General features: G+C 33.5%; 2 protein-coding genes across 4 annotated transcripts in view; one reads left to right on the top strand and one right to left on the bottom strand.

Annotated features, from left to right (window-relative positions):
• Positions 1 to 9,826, top strand: part of LOC143204729 (uncharacterized) — an 83,902-nt gene extending 74,076 nt beyond the window's left edge. The window contains exons 2-4 of one of the 3 annotated variants that reach the window (XM_076417478.1): positions 7,669 to 7,880; positions 8,834 to 9,010; positions 9,074 to 9,826. In XM_076417478.1, the coding sequence (XP_076273593.1) occupies positions 7,669 to 7,880; positions 8,834 to 9,010; positions 9,074 to 9,201 (517 nt within the window). In that variant the 3' untranslated portion in view covers positions 9,202 to 9,826. Of the gene's footprint in view, positions 1 to 7,668; positions 7,881 to 8,833 lie in introns of all 3 variants that reach the window. The other 2 variants (XM_076417477.1, XM_076417479.1) reach the window with 2 other exon arrangements.
• The window catches only part of ASPP (Ankyrin-repeat, SH3-domain, and Proline-rich-region containing Protein), a 454,315-nt gene that overhangs the window by 423,592 nt on the left and 4,525 nt on the right, over positions 1 to 26,198 (bottom strand). The gene's annotated exons all lie outside the window — the stretch shown is intronic.

The following is a 26,198-nucleotide window of genomic DNA, read 5'->3' as shown; positions in this document are numbered from 1 at the left end:
TTAAAGAAATAAATATATCAGTCAGAGCATTTTTATAAAAAGGTAATAAAGTATAATTAATATACTTGGGCATTATGTTAATTAATTTTTTTACGAATATCTTAATGGAAGGCGCCTTCACCTTTGTACGAAAGAAAAAATATTATTTCAATTTAGAAGACTATGTAGACTTAAGGAATCAAAATATTGTGCAGTTTAGTGTTTATTATGAGGGATTATAGCATAATAGACCTAATCAGGCATTAAATTCTTGCAAAATCGTTCGTTTTTTAACGAAAATTTCAATGGAAAGCGCCTTCAACTTAATTTTTTAATAAAATATTTACGATAATTTCAATTTAGAGACTGTAAAGATTAAAGAAATAAATATATCAGTCAGATCATTTTTATAAATAGGGAATAAAGTATAATTAATATACTTGGGCATTATGTTCATTAATTTTTTTACGAACATTTTAATGGAAGGCGCCTTCACCTTTGTACGAAAGAAAAAATATTCTTTCAATTTAGAAGACTATGTAGACTTAAGGAATCAAAATATTGTGCAGTTTATTGTTTATTATGAGGGATTATAGCATAATAGACCTAATCAGGCATTAAATTCTTGCAAAATCGTTCGTTTTTTAATGAATATTTCAATGGAAAGCGCCTTCACCTTAATTTTAAAAAAATATTTACGATAATTTCAATTTAGAGACTGTAAGGATTAAAGAAATAAATATATCAGTCAGAGCATTTTTATAAAAAGGTAATAAAGTATAATTAATATACTTGGGCATTATGTTAATTAATTTTTTTACGAATATCTTAATGGAAGGCGTCTTCACCTTTGTACGAAAGAAAAAATATTATTTCAATTTAGAGATTATGTAGACTTAAGGAATCAAAATATTGTGCAGTTTATTGTTTATTATGAGGGATTATAGCATAATAGACCTAATCAGGCATTAAATTCTTACAAAATCGTTCGTTTTTAGACGAAAATTTCAATGGAAAGCGCCTTCACCTTAATTTTAAAAAAATATTTACGATAATTTCAATTTAGAGACTGTAAAGATTAAAGAAATAAATATATCAGTCAGATCATTTTTATAAATAGGGAATAAAGTATAATTAATATACTTGGGCATTATGTTCATTAATTTTTTTACGAATATTTTAATGGAAGGCGCCTTCGCCTTTGTACGAAAGAAAAAATATTATTTCAATTTAGAGACTATGTAGACTTAAGGAATCAAAATATTGTGCAGTATATTGTTTATAATGAGGGATTATAGCATAATAGACCTAATCAGGCATTAAATTCTTGCAAAATCGTTCGTTTTTTAATGAATATTTCAATGGAGACCACCTTCACCTTAATATAAAAATATTCTATTTAAGATAATTTCAATATAGATACTATCAATACTGAAGGAATCAATATATCATTCAGAACATTGTTTATAAAGAAAGAAAAAAGCATAATCAACATAGTTGGTCATTATATTCATTAATTTTTTTACGAATATTTCATTGGAAAGGTGTTTCACCCTAATATAAAAAAATATTTTAATTTAGAGCGATTCAGAATTAAGAAACCAATATATTGTTCAGTGCATTACTTATACTGAGGAAAAAAAGCATAATTGGCATAACTAAGCATTAAATTCCTGCAAAAATGTTTAATAAATATTTTAATGGAAAGCTCCTTCACCATTAAATTTAAAAAAATAATAAATATTAATTTAGAGACAATACAAGCTTGAGAAATCGATATTTGCTTCAGAGAAATCCCTACAGTGAGGGAATGAAGAATAATTAACAGAAACTGACAACTTATTCCTGCTTGATCATTAATATTTTTATGGAATTTATGGAAGAATATGGTTTTCGATGGAGTGCGACGCCTCCGCCTCGAAACGTGGAAAATTACACCTGTATCGCGGCGATAATTCATGCCCCTGAAACCGCCCCTCTACCCATTTCAGTTATTAATTACGTCTTTTTAATGAAATAAAGCTAAAATTTCTCGGAGCTAATTAAGCACCTAATTTTGGCGCCAGCATTTAAACGGCGACCGACTATTATTTGCAGGAAAAAGTGAAATTTTAATTAGTTACCCGGCGATGGATGTTGGCGAACGGCGAACGAAAGGTGGAGAAACCGGAGACGCGAGAGAACATTATCGGCAGCGGTCGTGGAACCTTTATTATCCTGCTTTGAATTCGATCGCTCAGCCCTTTGAGATGTTATTGAATAAAGGAAACAAAATTCGGTATTGATTTGGGTGGATGTGGATGCATCTTGATATAGCAAGTATTAGTATCAACCCCCTTGGATTTTTCGAAAAGTTTATCTAAGTTTTTTTATCCTTCCATTATTTTGTAAAACCTTTTGGACAGAGTAAAAGTAGTTGTTGCAGAGGCATTCGAAGAATAAATACTGCCCTGTCCAATAAATACTGTCCTGTGTTTCAACACTTAAACTTGTGTGTCTTGAGACCACTCCCATATCTACTCTACACTGCTGATATCCCAACAACAAAAGTACTTGGAACATTTGCTGACGACACAGTTATCATGTCAAAAGATATATTTCTGCTTAAGGATGTAGAAAAATTACAAGTAGCAGTTAACAAATAGACTAGAGAGTGGAAAATACAGCTTAATAGCTTCAATTCTGTCCACATTAATTTTGCATTGTGGCGAAGGTGGGTAACAGTGTATCCTTCACAGCTTTTACATGTTGTCATGCGTATGATGTTACTCTAGCTGTTGCTAGTTTTTTTGCAGTATCAGGAAACGCTTTCATCATTCAACTGCTAAGCTAACATTGTTCGAAGAAACGATGGAATACTGAATAGAGAAGACTCACACCAAATGTCAAGTAAATCGATTCAATAGGACTTGAAATATTATCAGATCAATCGTCTGAAAAAAAGTTATTTCCAGAAAAACGTGTTTAAAATTTCATATTTAGATGGAACGAAAACAGCTGTAAGTGCGAAAGTAATTCAAACTTTGAAAAATACTCTTAAGGGCATATTCTTTAAGAATTAAACTTTGGAGATATAAAATAAACAGTTTTTTTTCAAATTTCTAAACTAGAATTCCCCTTGATACTTTTTTTTGATATATTTTCATACACTCACTCATATTTCAACACTTAAACTTGTGTGTCTTGAGACCACTCCTGTATCTATTCTACACTGCTGATATCCCAACAACAAAAGTACTTGGAACATTTCCTGACGACACAGTTATTATGTCAAAAGATATATTTCTGCTTAAGGATGTAGAAAAATTACAAGTAGCAGTTAACAAATAGACTAGAGAGTGGAAAATACAGCTTAATAGCTTCAATTCTGTCCACATTAATTTTGCATTGTAGCCAAGGTGGGCAACAGTGTATCCTTCACAGCTTTTACATGCTGTCACGCGTATGATGTTACTCTAGCTGTTGCTAGTTTTTTTGCAGTATCAGGAAACGCTTTCATCATTCAACTGCTAAGCTAACATTGTTAAAAGAAACGATGGAAGACTGAATAGAGAAGACTCACACCAAATGTCAAGTAAATCGATTCTATAGGACTTGAGATATTATCAGATCAATCGTCTCAAAAAAAGTAATTTCTAGAAAAACGTGTTTAAAATTTCATATTTAGATGGAACGAAAACAGCTGTAACTGCGAAAGTAATTCAAACTTTGAAAAATACTCTTAAGGGCATATTCTTTAAGAATTAAACTTTGGAGATATAAAATAAACAGTTTTTTTTCAAATTTCTAAACTAGAATTCCCCTTGATACTTTTTTTTGATATATTTTCATACACTCACTCATATTTCAACACTTAAACTTGTGTGTCTTGAGACCACTCCTGTATCTACTCTACACTGCTGATATCCCAACAACAAAAGTACTTGGAACATTTGCTGACGACACAGTTATCATGTCAAAAGATATATTTCTGCTTAAGGATGTAGAAAAATTACAAGTAGCAGTTAACAAATAGACTAGAGAGTGGAAAATACAGCTTAATAGCTCCAATTCTGTCCACATTAATTTTGCATTGTGGCGAAGGTGGGTAACAGTGTATCCTTCACAGCTTTTACATGTTGTCGCGCGTATGATGTTACTCTAGCTGTTGCTAGTTTTTTTGCAGTATCAGGAAACGCTTTCATCATTCAACTGCTAAGCTAACATTGTTAAAAGAAACGATGGAAGACTGAATAGAGAAGACTCACACCAAATGTCAAGTAAATCGATTCAATAGGACTTGAGATATTATCAGATCAACCGTCTCAAAAAAAGTAATTCCCAGAAAATCGTGTTTAAAATTTCATATTTAGATGGAACGAAAACAGCTGTGAAAATAATTCACACTTTGAAAAATACTCTTAGTGGCATATTCTTCAAGAATTAAGCTTTTGAGATATAAAATAAACAGATTTTTTTTCAAATTTCTAAACTAGAGTTCCCCTAGATACTTTTTTTAATATATTTTAAAGTCTCCGTTTTACTATCGAGAGTTTATCTAGACTGGACCTACTATTTAACGTGGGCTCCCAATCATGGTCCTTGACATTAAGCCTACCGAATAGCCAGTGACCAACTTAGAGACCATCCTAGAAGACATCCGGTCTTACCCAGCCTGGTTACTGACGTGACTGGGATGGTTATCCCTTGTCGAATTGTCCACTGTTGCATATAAAGACGTTAACAATTACAATCACATCACAAACATAAAGTACATCGATGCCGCAGCAGGATTCGAATCCGCGACTATCGCAACAGTATCATAAACTTAAATCAATAATTAATAGTTTTATCAACATAAAAAACTGATAAACAAACAACAATTCCTTCAATTACTATGCCCAAATAATGTTATTAACGCTTTTGTACTGATTGTAAGCCTGTAGTTTACTGTGATTAACTGACTATTTACCATTTCCCACAATCCCTTGTAAATATAACCGAACACAACCAGTATAACGAGACATAATAACGTTTAAATGTAAATTTAATTATGAACGAGCCATTCGAGTATACGCTCAGACAAAATGGCTCTATCACTTTTATTGTCGCCGCCAGGGCATGCCCAATTTCGCCGTATAAACTCGAAATATCTCCCGAAAACGACAATATAAAACCGACCGACACCCTCGTCCCCCTCGCGTCATTTACGTATCTCGAACATCTCTCTCTCGGCCCCCTCGCACCTAATAACAACGTTTTGCCCGATAAGAACAACCGTTATACAGGTTATTAGATCTCCATTAGCGAGCACTGCCAACACTCACTTCATTAAGACCTAAATTAATTTCGCCTCGGAATATCGTCGAAGATTAATACGTCGTCATCCCCCCACCCCCCGTGATTCCGACCGCCGCCCTATGGTTGATATTGGATGAATTCGTAGGAAGTTTTGGGGGCGGTTTATGCAATTTACGATGAACAAGTCGATTGTGGAATCTGGAATAAATTTAGAGATGGAAGAAATTCGTTAATTTTTTTCGTTACTCGGGTTTTAATATGGTGCGGACTAATGATCCTCAATGTCGTTAACCTCAGCAAGAAGTTGAAGCCGGAGAATGTTGCTCAAGGAGACCAAATGTACAGTTATTTACTGGAAAGTGTTACGGTCACCATACCTGTAAATGGAGCTAATATGAGGCCTTGCCATATATTCTGATCATTTATTAACTTTGCAGATAGTATTTATTGAGAAAATATTAGGTTTATAAATTGGCATTAAGGTTTTCCTTTCAAATTTTGAAGCCTACTCAAAGTATTGTCGATCGAAAGGCGCTCCTTTCATTTTTTACAAAAATAATAAAGGCAATAATAAAGACAATTTACGTATTCCACCTCGAAAGAACGATTTCTTGGGTTCTTTATAAAAAATAAAGTGCAACAGACAAATCATGTCGCAACAAGTAATAACCAGAAGGAGTAAGGTCTGGAAAATACGGTGGGTGGGGTAGCACTTCCTCATATTTTGATGTTTTCAAATATGTTTTCACCGATTTTACAACATGTGTTCGAACTGAAGTCAACTGAAGTCAACATTGTCATGCTGAAGAATATCTTTGTTGTGTTTTTGCTCGTATTCTGGCCATTTTCGTGCACTGATCGGTTCAAACGCACCAATTCTAATGGGTAGCGAGACCCATTGATGGTTTCATCATATTTCAATTATGTTCTGTTCAGAACACTCTTTGTCTTCGATGTTAAAGTCACTACATTTAAAACGTCGACACTATTACTTAATTTAAAATAATGATATTGAAATTGATGGAGTATGTTTGCTACAACGTGGGACAAAAGTCTCGCTACCATTTTGCCATTAACTTTGCTCAAAGAAATGATAAGTAAGTTTGGTTTTCACAAAAAATATTATTTGGTCATTTTTTACATTTTTTTTTTATTATGATTGAAAAAATATATCAGCTAAATGGTGACCGCGATTTGCTATGCAAATTTCGGCTCTTTTCAGGCATTTTTCAGGATATCTTGCAACATCTGAGGCTGAATGTCTTCAATTTCGTGATGAATATTGTCTTTAAGATGTTGGGTCGTTTGGGGCTTATTCACATAAACTTTTGATTTTAAAAAACCTCAAAAGAAAAACTCTCGTGCTGTTAGATACGGAGATCTGGCTGTCCATGCTGAATCGCCACTTCGCGAGATTAGTCTTCATGGAAAAACGTCATTCAATAATTGTTGAACGAGCTGTGTGTGCTGTGGCCCCATCTTGCTGAAACCACATGTTCTCCAGTCCTTGCTCTTCCATTTCAGGCACAAAAAATTTCGAATCATGTCTTGGTACCGTTCAGCAGTAACAATAACTGCAACACCTTGGCCATTTTCAAAAAAATAGGGACCAATGATGTTTTCAGCATGAATATCACATCATAAAGTTGTTTTTAGTGTATGGCAATGATGTTTCATGAATTAATTGAGGATTGATTAATTGAGGAAACACTATCGTGCACCAGAGCCACATTTTTCAGTTACGAGAGGTCCGTTGGCTTCCAGAACGTGGCCATTCTGCTATCGTACCGTACTGTCGAAAATTCGCATGTAAACATAAAAGTGGTAATAATGAAACGAAATATTGTCATTATTTCTGCTCGTTCTTGTGGCGTATATTTATCCATAATAAAATTTGGATGTCTAAACAATACAATAGTTAAAGCGAAACTGAGCTAAACGTCACATAATCAAGATGCCCCCCCCCCCTGTTACCTATTTTTAAGTTATATTAGAGAGAAATTGTAGGTAATCGACGATGAGTAGTAATAATGTATTTATAAATTAAAAAAAATCATAATTGCTGCATGAAATATCCTCAGGACTTCCCTGGTGTTTTAAATATCAACGTTACAAGGACAGGTACGTTCCCTTTTGCAATGAGATCTCATTAAGCGGCATCACGTCCACCGTAACCAGACCCCTCTGCAGTTTTGTGTTACAGATAATAATATCACCGGCTCGTATAAGAGTCGAAAGCCGGACATTTAATACAATCGGTCATTACTCGGCGAATATCCGTTACAACCGACAGGAAAAGGTGACTTAAACGTCAAAACCCCGACATATCACCGCGAATCTGTTAAAGTCACGATAACGTCACTTTTTTGACATGAAATACCACCTCATTTTATGCCTGTTTTATTGCAGATTGGTGGCGTCGTGTGCTGATGACGATTTAGATTTTAAGAACAAGAATCCCGGCCAGCAAGCCGCCAATATCGCTCAGAAAGCGGCTCAGGAAGCGAAAGCGGCCCAGGATGCCATGCAGCAAGCAGGACAGCAAGCGGCCAGGCAGGTTAAGACTCAGCTGGCGGAGAAGGCGGTCGAAGCTGCCAAGGCTGCCGAAGCTGCTCTCGCAGGTATTTCGCAGTCATAGCGTAACGTTATTTATTCATTTATTACACTATTACTAGCCGTTACCGACTAACCTACAAATTGTCTTTACAATAATTTAACTCTAGTGTATATCTTGAAGGACCCATTGGCCCTATCTTAGTCACTAGTGTAATAATGTTTTAACATTACAATAATTTGTTAACATTGCTGTTTTTCTATTAAATACTGTGTCCTGTTCTAGTGTTACCAAGAGTGGTATTACTTCGATATCATATGCCTATCTCCTTGCAATGATATTGATTTCCTGACAGTCTGTGTAAATAGTCAGTCCTATAGCATCTGGGTGCATGTACAATACTACTCTTCATAATTGAACTCTGTATGTTCATATAGGTTTCAATACTTGCTTGCCAAATAGCAACTTATTAGGTACTGGTATGTGATTTTCTTTCTTATTGCCCATATAAGTGGGAGCCAACAAACTATAAAATATATCATGGAAATGAACAAAAAGAAGGTTTGAACATTTCCAAAATGTCCCATCTACTGTTCAATCCATTTTACAATAAAATATTAATTATCAAGATCAATTAATCTCGAAAATTACGAAGCATTGTTCAAAACTGCATAGCAGAAAAGCTCAACAAATCCTTCAGTTTGAATGACGCTGGTTTGCAAACAAAACCAAACTCTTTTCAGACATTACCAAAAGACAAACCATCATACATACACAACAAAATAAACTAATCTGTAAATCATAATGGTTTCATGAAACTAGTCCAACATTTTTTCCTTAAATATTAGTATAAGTTATACGTTATTTCCATTACTTAAAATAAAATAGCCCAATAAAAGGAAAATTTGTTCATGTTTAGTCAGAAATGTGTAACCAAAAGTGGAACCAAAAAAGATTGTCACACCTTCAATACAACTGTTATCAAATTACGCCCGTTTTAACCATATAATTTCATCCAAGGTAAGGAAGAAGTAGTACAAAAACTTCAAGAGCAACTCAGAGAAGCCGAGGTGGTCGTGAACGAGGAATCCAGCAACCTCCAGCAGCTCCAGATGACCGTCCAGGCGGCGACCAAAGCCGCTCAGCAAGCCCAGACCGAGCTGAAACTCCTGCAGACCACCCTGCAGCTGGCCCAAGGTAAATGTTGCTCTTGCGACCAAATAAAGCCAAACATTCGAAAAATCGTCGAAATACATTCAGGTAACCGTCGTACCCCGTTCATAATTCACCCAGTAGATTGTTTTCTTAAAACAAGGCAACGCCGCCAACTCGCAGCAAGCTCTGGAGGGCTCCCAGCAGCAGTTGACGGACAAGGAGGAATTGGTTGACGCTGCTAAGTCCCGGGTGGAGGAGCTCAACAAGGGACTGCGAGCTGCCAAGGCGGAACTGGCCAAGACCAGGGAAGCGGCGAAGAAAGCCGAACAAGCCGCCAACGAGGCTAAACAACAAGCCACCAGAACCAAGAGAAAAGTTAAAAGGAGCCTGGGCAATTGACCTTCTTGTATACGACCACACGTGTAGTTTTTTAAATAAATAGCAAATACACGACTAGTATTATTGCAGAACGAATTAGTTATATAAAAATGGTATTAGCATTTGACTTTTAAAACAGATATTTCGTCGAGCCAAAGAGATTAATTAAATACGAGATGTTCGTTAGTAGAAAAAGTGAAAGTGATAAACTATAGGTTGATTAATAAGTTTCGTTAAAGCCTAAAGACGTAATTTGGTTATTATAGAAACGTGCATTAGTTTTATATTATCCGTATGTTATACAATATCATTAGTTGTAAAATATGTTCGATAATTAGTATCTGTAACAATTTTGCGTCACTTCTTATATTCGAAATTATTAGAGGGAAATGAGAAAGAATGTTAATGATTTCATGATGACAGTTTGATAAATCACTGATTTTTTTGAATTGAAAGATGTTTTTTTTTTGAGAGAATATCGTTTTATTTATCATCACAATATCCTTTTCCCAATATTTTATTCCTTCTAAATAATAGGTTTTCCCAATTGTCAGTGATAAACTCTTCGTTCGACCGAAATAACTTACCACCCAACCATTTCTTCAGGTATGTAGATTTTCTGTCTGTCTGAGTCACAGTTTGCAGCCCAATTTAACAGGTTAATTGAAAAGTCCTCGGCCTACCATAGTAAACTTTTTTTTTTTGCAAAAGTTTTTTTGATTAAATATAGTTCCCTTCAAGGGTTTTCGATACCATTTTTGTAGTACGATTTGTCCTTTGCTTCAAAATAGGCCTCAGTTTCGGCGATCACTTCTCCATTCGACAAAAATCAACATATCAAGAACGGTTTAAGAATTTGTTTACGCAGTATTTTATTGTATGTTTATTATATCTATCAAGTAGCTACAATGCTTTTTTTTTCTTGAAGGGGGTTGCTTTTAACACCCCCTTATTAATTTTTTGTAATATGTTATTTTAGTATTAAAAATAATAATGTAAAGGCTCTAGTTTGAGCTTGTATTCTCTTAACATCTCACAAGAAAATCAACAGACCCCGTTATAACTTCCATAGTTCATTATTTGTAACAAAAATTTAAAATAAACTATAAATTTCCTGCTATATTTATTCAATAAATGTCTGCACATTCTTTCTAATGATTATAATAAGTACTTGATTTCAGTACTTGGTACTTGTTTAGTAAGTTCAATCGAGTCATGTTCTTCCTTGGTGTGATCTTCATTTGTTCATTTTTTGGCATAATTTTATGTAAGGGTTAAAATTAATAAATGATATAATTAACTAAATAGATGTGGTAAAATTTTGTTCTTTTCCAAACCTTCGCATAATAACACATCAGTCAATAAATCCTCCGTCTAACCAAGAATGTAGGTTCCATTTTCCATGCTACATTTTCGATTTTCGGTATCTTCTAACCTATAATAAATATTCGTCTGAAAATGTAAAAACAATATTTCCTGATATTTCTAAGGTGCAGGCTCTCTCGTGCAACTTTACTTTACGTTTTTTCAAAGGTATTGCTATCAAAACTGCCGATATTGTATGACTAAAACGTCCATTAGTATCTGTGTTTGTTTATGCATCTAAATTAATTACTTCTATAACTCAGAAACACATAAAAAGAACACTGGTTTCACCAAATCCACTATAACTTATAAAATAATAGTTGTAATAACGTAGAATTTTGATTTTTTAGTACTATATAGAACTCATATGGAACAATGATGCTATCAATTGAGTGATATTGTATGAGGTAAACGGTTTTTTCTTATAAAAAAAGAATTACCGCATCTTATCATGATAATTCAACAAAAATTATTGAATCAAATCAATTAACGACCATCAATTTGGTTTAAAATCACCACCAAAAAAAAACATCCTGCAATACAAACGGTTTACACTCCGTAAATTCAATCAAAACCGCATTACATCGCTTTATAATACCCGCGACCGTAGCATAAGTCGAAAAAAGCTTCATTATATATTATTTGGGGTCTCTTAGCACCTCATTTTATTGAGATATCATTGTAAATTGAATCGAATTTATAGCGGACAATAAAAAATGCCTACACAATAGCGCCGGTGCCTCCATAGCCGCCTGTTATTAAATCAAAATCGTGGGCCGCACAACGGACCGCTCGTGAGTTTATGTGGTGGGATCTGAATGTACGTGTTCTATGAATGGGAATATCGCTTAGCAAGAGAAAAAAATCACGGGGCAACAATAAAAATTAAGTTTTATTATTAGCAGACGTACGGTACTTATTTTTATTAGGTGTTGGAATTGATTCGTTTTTTAGTTTATACTAGAACTAGCGACCCGCCCCGGCTTCGCACGGGTGCAATGCTGATACTAAATTAAATACACTACAGAAAAAATATGAACGTTGTATATAAAAACATAGCGGCCCGCTCCGACTTTGCACGGGCATAAAATATATATGCCTATGTCACTCAATGAAAACATGATTAAAATCGATCCAGTATTTTTGGTTCATTCATTACTGCCCTTGGCCTGCACGCATTAAATTTGAAGTAAAACAATTCCTCTTCCCCTATACTTACTATGAAGATTTCCTGCTATCTTTGGAATATCTAAATTCATACAATTTTTATTACATTACACATTTTTAAACGCAAATTTTAAATTTGTAATATCTCCGAAAATATTTATTTAATTTACATGTTGTAAGGAACCATATTGATCTATATTAATTGCACACTGTGTTTAAGGTACTTAATTCGATAAGGATTAATGCCGTATTGCTTAAAATAGCTTCGTAAATAAGCCATTTTCTCACGTAAAAAGTAAACAATAAAAATGGTTAATGTGGGTTATCCCTAAAAGATAAACATATACCATCGCGGACTTCTTTGTAGACCTTTTTATGGTGTACAATACTGTAGTACATTAATTTGATCTAACTCGTAGGGTTAGGCAGCGTTTTTGCTAATTGCTAAATAAGCCTAAAAAAATAGGTTAATTTACGACATCACGTTAGAAACCTCTAAAATTAGCAATGTTGCCTTAGTATATTATGCATGTATTATACACATAAACCTTCCTCTTGAATCACTCTATCTATTGAAAAAAACCGCATCAAAATCCGTTGCGTAGTTTTAAAGATTTAAGCGCACATAGGGATATAGGTACAGAAAAGGCGACTTTGTTTTATACTATGTAGTGATAAAAGTTTATTCAAAATAAATTAAGCCGGCTTGCTGACGCAGTGATAAACCTACGTTCAATCTACTGTTGCGATAGTCGCGGGTTCGAATCCTACTGGGACATGGTCGTATATGTTTGTGATTATCCTTGCAAGAGTGCAAAATCCGACAAAGAAAATGACCCCAGTCACGCCAGTAACCAGACTGAGTAAGACCGGATATCTTCTGGGATGTTTTATCAGTTCGTCTCTCGCCAGTCGGTACGTTAAACTGTAGGTCCAGTCCAGATAAATCCCTAGTTGGTAAAAGAAGACTTTAAAATGTATTTAAAAAAACAAATTGAAATACCTTCCCATTTTATAGGAATCTTCCAATCAGAACATCAGAATATTGTTATAAATTAATAAAAGCGTCTCGATTTCCCTGAAAACTACATTGATAGTTGAATTGATGTATATAAACTGAGGTTCAAAAAATAAGGGGCATATTGAATTTTCGTTGACTATATTGACACGATTTTATTTGTTGTGTTAGCAAACGTATCTAAAAGCTATTCATAATTTTTGATTGTTTCCTTTGTTGTCAGTTGTTCAAAGAATACGTATGGTACCAATTTTTCATTTTTTATAAATAATGGATCAGAGAATTTACAAAAACAAATTAGTTGCCGAATCACACTTAAGATTAGATAAAAGAAAACGTCAAGACTTGGGGATAAACTCTTCGGGGTTTTCCATCACGGCAAGCACTTGATCACACTTCATTACTTAACTTCAATAAAACAGCACGATCCATAGTATCAGCAGCCATTCAGCAGAAAACTTGAAGGACCGTGGTTCAAGCCAGTCAAAAAAATCCTGTTATTTTTTGAACGATCCTCGTATGGTCACTATTTCAATGAGAGGTTACATTCATTCTCGATTTCTTCCACTATATCCGTAACATCCTTATCTAATTTTGCGGAAGAAGCGAAAGTTAAAGCTAATGGAGTCTTGGTGGCTAATAATTTTCTCGCATTGCAGAACCATATGGCTTGAGAATTGATGAAAAAAAAAGACCGAAGTATTGACAAGGTATCGCCAGTTATTGAAAAACTTAACGGTATCCAGTTAGATCAAATGTAGACATTCAACTAATTGGAGTCAGTGACACAGAAATTAAAATAGAATGTTAGCATTATCTGAGGCTAAAACTGTTGTAGCCGATCTTCCGAACCGAACAGCAGACCAATTTGGTGACGAGTATTGGAAGTCCTGCAGCACCAACAGTGTCTCTTGAAAAGCTATCGTGGCTGTGGATTGATGATAATGAATTCGACACCCCCAGAGCTAAATAGAAAATGCATGTTGTTCACATTACCACTAAATGGTACATACAAACAAAATAGTAACACTAATAAATCCCTAACTACTTTAAATTACTCAAAATTAATCAAATTAAATTATATTACTATATCGTAATGGAGAAACAAAATAATCATTAATACTAGAAAGTAATTTTAGAATTCCATCTTATAACAGATAAGTAAACAGAAGACAGCCCAATGGTAAATCTATTAATAAATCAGAATTAAAATGAGGTTAATTAATACACCATAAAATATATTTTATCTTTGTACGAAACCTATTAAGTATTACGCAAAACTAAAAAAGATATTAAAGTTGATTTATGGCTCCGATGTGAACGTTATTCAAATATAGAACATCTGTGTATATTTTCTCAATGATTCAGTTAGTTTTTTGGTTAAAACTATATTATAGCGTTATTAAAAAGTAATTCGAACGAGAAGAAAACTTCTATTAGATGTTCAAATGTTATCGACCTCTTGTATTACAAAACAATATGGCACTAACTAAATAATGTAATACTGTGTGACACAAAATGTCATATTGCAAGGTTACAGGTCTACCAACAACATAACCTTCAAATATTAGCGATTTTGTACTTATTTTTCTTTCTTCTTTTCGTTTTTTTGGGCCAAGTAGACGTCATTAAAAGGGTACTTATAAAGTACTTAAAGTATCGAATATACTGCCTGAATATGAAGAAAAGTCATAACTTAATACTTTGACTAAAATGTATTGTAACAATTTTTGTTAGTAAACCCTCAAAAATACAATTCAAATCCATAAAATGTCATAGAAATGAAGTTAAAGCTGTTCTTGTCGACAAAAACCTTTATATTTGTCACGCATTGCTAATGATGATAATATTATAGCGTCAGTAATTATATTAAATATTAAACAAATATATTTATCAACGATTTATAAAAAATATAAACAGACTTCTGAGGTTAAGAATAAAGAAGAAAAAGTTTCATTTGGTACATGAAAAAGTCCATATCACAAATGGTTGACTTTTATGGTTAAACTACAAACTTTGACTTGCTTATACTCTCTCAATCTCTTGTAGTCAATCTAATCATTATCGTATTAAAGAAGATAATGGATAAGGAAAAAGTAATTTAATATTTCCTCATGTTTTTCGAAGCGCATTTGTTCATATAGATGATCTCTTATCACTTTCCTGAAAAAAACAATAAAGGATTTCAAGCATCCCTCTTCTTTTGATGTTTAAAGACTGAACGTCCTATTTAAATGATTCAAACTGTTCTCTAGTTGATGTTTAGTTCCAACCTCGATAGTTTCAAGATAGTTTTCATCGAATTTTTCAACGATTGGCCAGTCAGACAACTTTTAACTCAGTAAACGAATGACACCATCTTATATTTAAACTATTATAAGGATTGGTATCTTTCAAAGCATTATAATACAGCTCCATTGTATAAGAATGCGACTTTAAATGTATTTATTACGAAAAACCGAAAATACCACTCCTCAAACTTGTATATATTGCAAACAAAGGCGTTATAACAAAAACAACGAGCTATTTTATAAGAAAATGAATAAAAATGTTGAAAAAACACCAGACACATAATAAAAACTGTTAGGTATTCGTGAATAAATTGCTAGTTGCTAAAAAACTAAACCGAGGAATTTTCAACCGATACGAACATAACCGCGTTGTAATTATGTTTTAACAAATGTTGTTTGTCCAACTCTGATTGCACCTACCGCAAATTCGCGCTGAAACTGAACAAACAGGATATAATCAATGCCACATCATTATGTTATATTACACAATGGTCAGAAAATCCCGAAAATACATATAATTAAGTAATTACCCATGGCTCTGATGTAGGTATTTTTAAATTACCAAAGTGGTACTTGAAAAACTGTTAGTTAAATGAACCACTAACTGAAAGAAAGCTCTTTGTGCGTATTAATTATATCTAACAGTTACCGGGACGTATGCTGGTGTAGTATTTAATTTACTAATGATACTAATTAAAATTTATGGTTTAAATCTTCATTAAACTACATCAATAATGTTAAAAAGTTATAGTTCTCAATAACAGGAATCAAAAAAAAAATTAAATTCATTGATGTCTGACATATATTATAAATTGACTAGTAGAATGAGTGCACAATCACTCTTTCTATATACTTAGCATACAATACTTTTAATGAAAAGAACAATTCTCGATGAAATAAAATACTATTGGATTCATTTGCTGATATTTCCTTTTGATTGCCCCTAATATTAGGTATTCAAATAAGATTTAAGAGCTTTTTAGAATTCAGGAACTATATTCCAAGAAAGTATATTTACCTAGATGAGTAGATTTGAAATTCAGCAAAAGCTATGGACTGATATTTAATTAATAATAATATTCATGCAATTATTACAACGCGAGTTATTTTAAATAAAATATTATTATTAGATCAAACATGTCCAAGTACATTCCAAGAAAGCAACATTTTAATTTTGTTTTTTAAATTTTCTGTTACAATGTCACTTTATAGCATTCAAGGCAAAAATGATTTCCTTAAACTTGTTCTGCTAATGCTGTTTGTGTGTGAAATGATGATGTTTCTTGATAATTCTATTAATTAGTCACATTATGTACAGCATATAATTTAACTAAAATTCCCAATCATTCCGAATTATTTATATATTTTCATGTTAAAAGAAAGAATGGAAAGGTTTTCACTGATGTTGAATGAAGTAGGTTTACATACATTATAATAAATATCGTAAATAATGAAATAATCAATATATTCCTATTTAAAATTAAATTTCTTGTTAAACAATGTTGTGTTTTGACAATGCTTCGTTCGTTTTCGTTTTTTACAAATATACTACAAATAATCCAGCTTGAAAATGGACATCGCATTATATGTATTATTGTATATTGTCCTTCATCTTTCTTGTTTTTTTCTATGGTGACTTCTAAAAATCAGAGATTGAGGCTACTCTAATCTGAATAATTTTTCTCTTTCTCCCATTATCGTCTCTTATTTCTTCACTGTTTAGTACAAACAACATCAATGCTTATGATACATAATAATTTACTCTAAAAAATATTATCCAGAAAACATTAAATTAGCGTTCTTTCACATGAATCATTTCTAAAAAGTTCTTTCATATACCTCATAATGATATTCCATCGGGTATATATTCTAGCAACTTCTCTAAGTTCTTCAGTGTGAATTTGATAATATTTTGAATTAGCTTGCTTTAATTGTTCATTCTTAACTCCACTTGTAAATCTCTTCCTTATTTTTTTTTTTTTTTTTTTTGGTAAGTTCAGTTCCAACCTTCGTAGGGTGAAGACGTATTTTCAATACGGTCCAAGCTATAAAAAGATACCTTTCTTTAAAAAAACCCAGTATTTTATTACGGTTATTTAATTGAGTATTAAAAACGCATAACAGATACGGCTATCCGTCTCTCAGTGGACCTAAAGTGTAGTGAATACGTGTTTACGTGACCAGACAAAAGGACTGCATCTCATTTTTATTAGTGTTTAAAATTATTTCATCTTATTTTACAACAGTCTTTTTGAAATTCATTTATAGTATTATAGTAAAAAACTAGTGCTAAAATAACGTAAGTGAAAAATGAAGTGCGTGAAATAAACAATGTATTTATTTTATTTTTTTTATCCTCTGGAAGTAAATTAAATAAAATATTAAAAATTAAAAAATGGCAAACTATAGCGATTCAACCAAATCACCTGCACACTTTGATATAAGATTAGAACAAACAGCAATAACGCAAACTCCACCATCAGAATGGACTACAGTCATTAACAAAAAACGATTGAGAAGTCCAGAAGAAGAAATCGCGAGGAAACAAACAAGAATCAGTGACTATTGGTTGCAGAAACCGATAGAGACAAAAAACAGTTTTAGCAATTTATTGAAAACCATTACTACGAACTACACAATTAAAACAGTGAGCTATGAAACAATTAAAATCCAATTGTTCGAAGCGGATCACTTTAAAGTTCTTATAAAAGAATTAGATGAAAGAAACACCCAATACCATACATTCAGGCCCAAATCCGAGAGAACATTTAAATTTGTATTAAAAGGATTACATCACGGGACGGACTTTAACACCATCAAGGTAGCACTAGCTGAAAAAGGCCACGAGGTCGTAAATATTCACAATATACGACATCACACGACAAAAAAACCTCTGCCTATGTTTTATATAGACATAAAACCTAATGGAAATAATAAGGCGGTGTTTGAAATCACCAAATTGGAAAATAATATTATTAAATGCGAACCACCACATATAAAAAGAATTATACCACAATGCACAAGGTGTCAAGCACACGGGCACACAAAGACTTACTGTCGCAAATCATATAGATGCGTAAAATGTGCAGGAGAACATAAGACAGGAGATTGTACTCGTAAAGTTCGCGATGAAAAAGTGAAATGTGTTAACTGTAACGGAAATCATCCAGCGAACTACAAGGGTTGCGCAGTTCACAAGCAACTACAGCAGAAACTCTATCCTGCCTTAAGGGAAAAAAGGCATCAACAAAAACAATCCACTACTACCAATCTACCACTACCCACCAGAACAAGTCAACCAGACATAACTTATGCCCAAATAGTTGAAAATGGTTCAGCACAAAAACGAGAAACAATATCTCAATCTACTGAAACTAGCAACATCTCAAGATTAGAAAATATGATGGCCAAACTAATGGATCAAATGTGTACGATGCTTGGTCTACTCACAACCGTCGTAAGCAAACTTGCCTAATGCCTGAAACCAATAGCTACAAAATCGCCGTCTGGAATGCCAATGGGCTCCAACAACACGCCAGGGAACTAAAAATGTTCCTAAATGAACAAAATATTGACGTTATGATGGTTTCCGAAACACACTTTACGGACAAGAATTATCTGAAAGTTCCTAAATATAAGCTTTATCATACAAATCACCCAGATGATAAAGCACATGGAGGTACAGCCATAATAATTCGAGATGATATAAAGCATTTCGAAAAAGAAAAATTCCGCAAAGACTACCTGCAAGCCACCAGTATAACCATAGAGGAAGCCCATGGACCATTAACAATTTCTGCGATTTATTGCCCACCCAAACATAACAACAAGGCAGAACAATTTCAAGAATTCTTCAGTACGCTAGGTAATAGATTTATAGCAGGAGGAGATTATAATGCAAAACATTTAATGTGGGGTTCAAGAATAATAACCTCAAAAGGTAGAGAACTGCTCAAAGCCATAAGGAAAGATAACTTACAACATATCTCTACTGGTGAACCAACATATTGGCCTTCAGACAGAAATAAAAAACCAGATACAATAGATTTCTGTATTACAAAAAATATTGATCCAAAAAAGTGTCAGGCAGAATCATGCTTCGACCTGTCTTCTGATCATTCACCAATAATAGTAACAATTTCTTCAAAAATTACCATCAAAGATAAACCCCCTTCTCTGTGCAATAATAGAACTAACTGGCCCTCATTTAGAGAAAACTTAGACCAAAATATCTCTTTAAACTTACCGTTACAAACTGAAATGGATATAGAAATAGCAGCAATAAATCTTACAAAAAATATACAGGAGGCAGCATATTCCGCGACTCCGAACAGTGAAACATTTCCAAGAAAAAATACACATATATCATGTACAATACAGAAAAAGATAGCAGAAAAAAGAAAGTTACGACGAAATTGGCAACAGCAAAGGACTGAAGAGAATAAAAGAAAATTTAATAGGGCCATAAAAGAGCTGAGAGATCTAATCCAAATTGAACAAAACCAAGGCATTCAAGAATACCTAGAAAACTTGACATCAACTGAGGCTACAGACTATTCGTTGTGGAAAGCAACAAAAAAGCTTAGGAGATCCCAGCAGCATAACCCACCTATTAAAACAAGCGAAAATAATTGGGCGAGAAGAAATAAAGAGAAGGCCGACGTTTTCTCAAAACACTTAAAAAATGTTTTTAAACCTTTCCAGACTCAGCTACATAAAGATGACGAAAATAAAATTACTAGCTTTTTAGATTCGCCATTTCAAATGGATTTACCGCACGAGAAATTAACGGTCAAAAAAGTTAAACATACAATAATGAGAGAGATTAATATTAAAAAAGCTCCTGGTTATGACTTAATTACTGGCAAAATTTTAAAAGAACTGTCAGAAAAGGCTATAAAACTATTAACATATATATTTAATGCTATGCTACGAATTAATTACTTCCCTAGTATCTGGAAAGTAGCTAAAATATTAATGATACTTAAACCAGGAAAAATACCAGAACATGTGACCTCCTACCGACCTATAAGTTTATTACCAGTAATCTCGAAAGTTTTCGAGAAATTATACATAAAAAAACTAAACTATATAATAGAAAAAAGAAAAATTATTCCAGAACATCAGTTTGGCTTTCGCAATAAGCATGGGACTATAGAACAAGTGCATAGACTTGTAAATCAAATAAACGCCGACCTAAATGCCAAAAGATATTGTTCGGCTGCTTTCCTAGACATATCTCAGGCTTTTGACAAAGTATGGCATACGGGCTTACAGGTTAAACTAAAGAAACTTCTCCCTCATCCGGACTATCAGCTACTAAAATCGTATCTCACTGACAGACATTTTATTGTAAATCAAGGCGATGAACATACCGAACTAAATCCCATATATTCAGGAGTTCCGCAAGGTAGTGTACTGGGTCCAGTACTGTATCTTCTGTATACGGCTGATCTGCCCACCACAAAAATAACTACTGTGGCAACATATGCAGACGATACAGCAATCTTAGCATCCCATGAAGATCCAGTCACAGCATCAATAAACCTACAAACCCACCTGGAGCAAATACAATTATGGTTGAAGACATGGCGCATTAAAGCCAATGAATCAAAATCCACGCATATAACGTTTACCCTGCGTAGAAGAACATGTCCACCAGTAAATATCAATCATCGTCAACTCCCCCAAGCAGAGCATGTTAAATATCTTGGTATGCATTTAGATCGACGCCTAACCTGGAAGAAGCACATACTCTCTAAACGGAAACAACTAGGACTAAAATTATATCAAATGTATTGGCTCATTGGGCGCAAATCCAAGTTATCATTAGATAACAAGGTATTGCTGTATGAGTCTATACTCAAGCCCATTTGGACATATGGAATTCAACTATGGGGTACCGCTAGCAAATCTAATATATCCATCATACAACGGTTCCAAAATAAGGTGTTGCGTGCCATTGTTGATGCTCCGTACTATATTTCAAATAAAGTGATACAACGCGATATTCCTCTAGAACCTATAACGAGTGTAATCCAACGTGTTTGTGTGAAGTACTTCGAAAGAGTGTCAGTGCATCCCAATGTACTCGCTAATCAGCTAAATATGCGACGTGATAGTGAAGTGCGTAGACTAAAACGTTTAACACCACCTGATCTGATTACTAGACATATGTAGAGTTTAGAATAAGCATTAGAATAAGACTAATTAATTAAGATAATATTTTATACAGAAGATTGCTTAATGAAGTGATTTTCTACATGCCATGTATATATAATATAGACATAAGAAATACTTATTGCCAATAGGGCAGATTGTGGACTCACGAAGAGTAATAAAAAAAAAAAAAAAAAATTTTTTTGGTCTTAACTGAATGTATCAATTTAGTTGCACACTAATCACTACTACTATTTTGATTTTAATCAGTTAAAAAAAGACATCAATCTGACACTGTTTTGTCGACCATTTTATGTGTCACTCTTTTCACATTATGTGATTTAAATTTAAAAAAGACTTTTCCGTAAGCTCGTCTTAATATTTTTATAACGAAAACAACAAAAACAAGAATTGTCCAATCTGATGCAGTGATTCTGAAGTTATGTGCGTACGTAGATTAGTGTTCATAACGTGTTAGTACTTAGTACTTTAGTACCTTCAAAGGATAAATAATTAGAGTGACTGACACTAACCCTCATCCATAAATTTATAAAATACGTCAAAAAACTAATACACATGGGACCCATCTAGTATAGGAACGAATATTATTATCTCGATTGCTAATTTAGACTCATTATACTAGGCAAATAATAAAAAAGTGGTCGAAAAAAAAGACAAAGTCGATTATAGTTGTTTACCATTTATTCCACAATTGATATATTGTGTAACGTTCTCATTAAATTTATTTTGCCATTCAGTCATCACGCAATGGTCCACCGTCCGAGCCATCGGCAGGGGCAACAAACTTCACCAGCGGACGAACCTTCACGTAGTTGCGAAACTGACACGAACTGTTGTGACGAATTCAACGATTATAGAAAGTTAAGAGGCTCGAATAAGTAAACAAGTATTAGATGGTGCGAAAAAAACCTTATAAGAAACTGACCACAGGCTCAGGAGGCCGTCTTATATATAGAAACATTCTCTCAAGGCCAAAAACTACAGATTAACAAATAATCTAGAAGAAAAATTGATAACTGAAAGCCATTTCAATATTAAAAATACAGACCTATTAAATTTCTTCGTAGCAAGAAATATAGAATATGAACTTGAGTAAAAATATAACAAAAAGAACAAAATCGAACGTTAACCGTTAAAGGAACGGACGGAAACACTGTGAAAGATTTGCCACAGAAATGACCAATGGAAGACTGCGTAACAGTTTGCTTCTGAAGCAGAAAAAACTTGCAAAGATAAAATAAAGTATGCTCAGCCTTATTCTTGGATATAGCTCAATCTTTTGACATGCTTTAGTATGTATGACCACAAGCTGTAGGAAATTGTTACCCAAACAGCACACTGAACTTCTAAACTCCTACATCTAAGCCCGAAGTAATCCAGTAACTATTTTACACATGTCATATATCACAAATGCAAAATACCACCACAAAAAAATTTCTTCAGATTTGTCCATTCTCATGTTAATACAATACACTTAAGCCCGACATCGACTCAAAAAGATCAAACCATTTGTGAATTTTGTTGACTGTCAAGTTTATGAATGGATGAATGTGTCAAAGAATGTTTTGTATTTATTAAAACTAATAATACAACGAACAACTAAGAGGTCAGTTGAAAAGTCCTCGGCTTACCATAGTAAAATACATTTTTTTTGGCAAAATTAGTTTTTTTATTCAACATAATTCCCTTCAAGGGTGAAACACTGATTATAGCGACCCTCCAACCTTTCGATACCATTTTTGTAGTACGATTTGTCCTTTGCTTCAAAACAGGCCTCAGTTTCCGCGATCACCTCTTCATTCGACGAAAACTTCTTCCCAGCGAGCATTCTTTTGAGATCTAAGAACAGGAAATAGTCGCTGGGGCCAGACCTGGACAATACGGTAGATGAGGAAGCAATTCGAAGCCCAATTCATGGATTTCTGCCATTGTTTTCACTGACTTGTGACACGGTGAATTGTCTTGGTGAAGCAGCACTTTCTTTTTCTTCAAATGTGGCCGTTTTTCGGCGATTTCGTCCTTCAAATGGTCCAATAACGCTATATAATAGTCGCTGTTGTTTGTTGAAAACTAATGATCCGACAGCTGTCAAATTTATACACGCATCTCTCGAGGGTTAGGTATAACTAAAAAACGTATGGATTTAATTCTAGTAGCGACATCTATGTGTCAGGTCGGGGACTTTTCAAGTGATGTGCTATTATGCGGTACAAAAGATTGTTTTTCGTACACTGGAAATTTTCACAAGAAAAATATGTATGATACTAATAATAATTTCTAATATTTTAAGGTTTAAGATTTATTTGTGCTTTCAATGACGAAACCCTTCTATTCGTACCAAAAACATAAGCTTTACATAATATCAAATAGAATCCCCCATCGTTGTCATACAAATATTCGAACTGTATATTTTGTCTAAACGACACTATTAAGTCGTTCATTGTACGCCATCGTCGACGAAACCGACCAAAACTCGGCATAAAGTCGAATTAACCAGCTGCCGTCGCAAATGAATAATCAGAAACACTGGCGGGCTCTGAGGGATCGCTCCGCTCCTCTTCTCCTTTCCCTCTCTCTCCCTCCCTCGCCGCAGCTTAAATTATTCCGGCCGTTTTAGTAACCCCGGAGACTGTTGACATTGTGCAGATCCTCCAGACAGATGTTACAACGTTTAATTAACAGCCGCGGCCGCGCTTAGCTCTTACACCGCGATCTTTAACCGGCGTGAGTCGGGAAAGCAAAAGGTGACGTACCGACGGCGCCCGCAACCTTTTATTCCGATCCGAAATAACAACCGGAAATTCGAAAACACACGAGCAAAGCGTCTTGGTTACATTGCTTGATGAATATCTTTAAAGAAAACATCATTGAAAACAACCTGAAGTAGTTAAACAAAATGAAATCGTATTCCCCAGTCACTTTTACCGGTAAATTTATTGGATATATTTTGTTCAACCAAAAGTGTTGTTCAAAAAAAACAAAACAAAACAAGTTATCTACATCATAGGATAACATTATCCTCCTTAGAACTCTCAATTACAGTTAGACCGTTAATTATTTCTCATAATTGAATTACAACAGTACATAGCACGTAGCACATAGTACGTAGTCTATATATCTTTAAAAAAATATGAATTAAAATAACCTCAAGTAGTTAAATAAGATGAAATCATATTTTTTTAATCGATATCTTGTTTTTTATTGACCAACTTCCAAAACTTTTTGACAAATTTCTACAAAAAAATATACATCTTCTGAAATTGTATTCAATAGCAATGATATTGCTACCAATAAGCCACTTTTACCTGTAAATTTATTGGATCTAACGCAAAGAGTCTGAAGGACTTAGATCGGAACTGTCTCGTAGCTATATTGACATGTTTTTCTCATGTAAAAAACTATGTTATTCCTTTTGTAAAACAAGCAAGAAACGAAACAAAATAAGTTATGTTGCTCTTCTATAGTATGACTTCTATTAACGTAAGAATGTTCCTATCACCAGATCTATTACCTAGATCTATTTGACCTCATTTTTTTCCGCTCTTTTCTTGCATCTTCGCGAGGTATTTTACACAAAAAGCTATTCACATACCACGAGAACTTTAACAATTTAAAAATACAACCATATTATTGATGACAAAAATAGAAACTGGTATACATGAAAAAAAAATGAATTGTTTAACATATAAAACTGACAACCAAATACAATATAATGTATCAAATATAAACAAAAATATGTATATTCCAAGACAAATGTGCGAATATATTTAACAACACTAAAAATACGCCGAGAACTTCGTCCTGAGCTCTCGTCTAAAATCAATTTAAAAATCTTGGACTGCACCTGTATTTTATTACCCCAAATACTTATTACTGTGAACGGCCTTGAACAATGTTTCGGTAAGAAAAAAACGCATTAATCTCTTTCTCTCTTGCTCTCTGCCTCTCTCCCTCTCTCTAGCACTCGAGTAGTTCTTCAAGGTTTTTACTATTTAGTGATTTATTATTACTTTAAAATAGTATTGGCTGAGCTACGTCGCGATTAAATGGTGATATTTATAAATCATTTTCGACCAATTCGGACGTCAATATACTCAAAGGTAAACTGACAAGTTTCTTATTATAATGAAAATATATATATAAAAACATATATAAAATATTATTGGAAAAAATTGACAAGAAACTAAATAAGAACAATACAATCATATAAATAAGAAACAGTGTAGTCATAATGGAAAAACTTATTGTATAGTATTAGGAAACGAAATTGTACCGAAAAGTTAGATTTAGCATCATGATGCTTTCTATATATATATTAATTGATTGACAGTCGAGTGTTTCCCTCCCTCTCTTCTGTTATATCAGTGTAGGAATATGAGAGGAGAAGAATTTGTAGATATTCAATATATAGTTTTATATGACAAATCTCAGATGCTTTGAGGAGGCAGGAATCGAATGTATCCTAGCAACTAAAGTTTAAATAATAATAAGTTATTTAAAGGTAATCATAGCATGTATATAAAGCTCAGGAACTGAACATTAAAATCGGATAGCTTTTAAGGCTATTTCTATGATTGTTCAAAGTCTGCAGGAGTGTTCAATGAGGAGCACGCATATTAATATAAGTATCACTTTATTAAGGATGCATGTCTATAGGGAGAGTTAATTGTTCATTCTGTTTGATCAGATAATTGTGCAGACTTGTTCATCAAATTACTAAATAAAATTAAACTCTCACCATTTAGAAAAGGCATTTTATTGTGAAATAGCACGACGAATACACTATATTCATATATTTAATTTATATATGAAGGTGTTCCGCCTGATAGTG

The sequence above is a fragment of the Rhynchophorus ferrugineus genome, unplaced genomic scaffold (genome assembly GCF_030347505.1).
Source record: "Rhynchophorus ferrugineus isolate W39M unplaced genomic scaffold, kcgeb_rfMv2 rfM11, whole genome shotgun sequence".
Lineage (NCBI taxonomy): Eukaryota > Metazoa > Arthropoda > Insecta > Coleoptera > Curculionidae > Rhynchophorus > Rhynchophorus ferrugineus.
The sequence above is the reverse complement of the archived record's forward strand: the minus strand, read 5'-3'. Positions and strand labels throughout refer to the sequence as shown.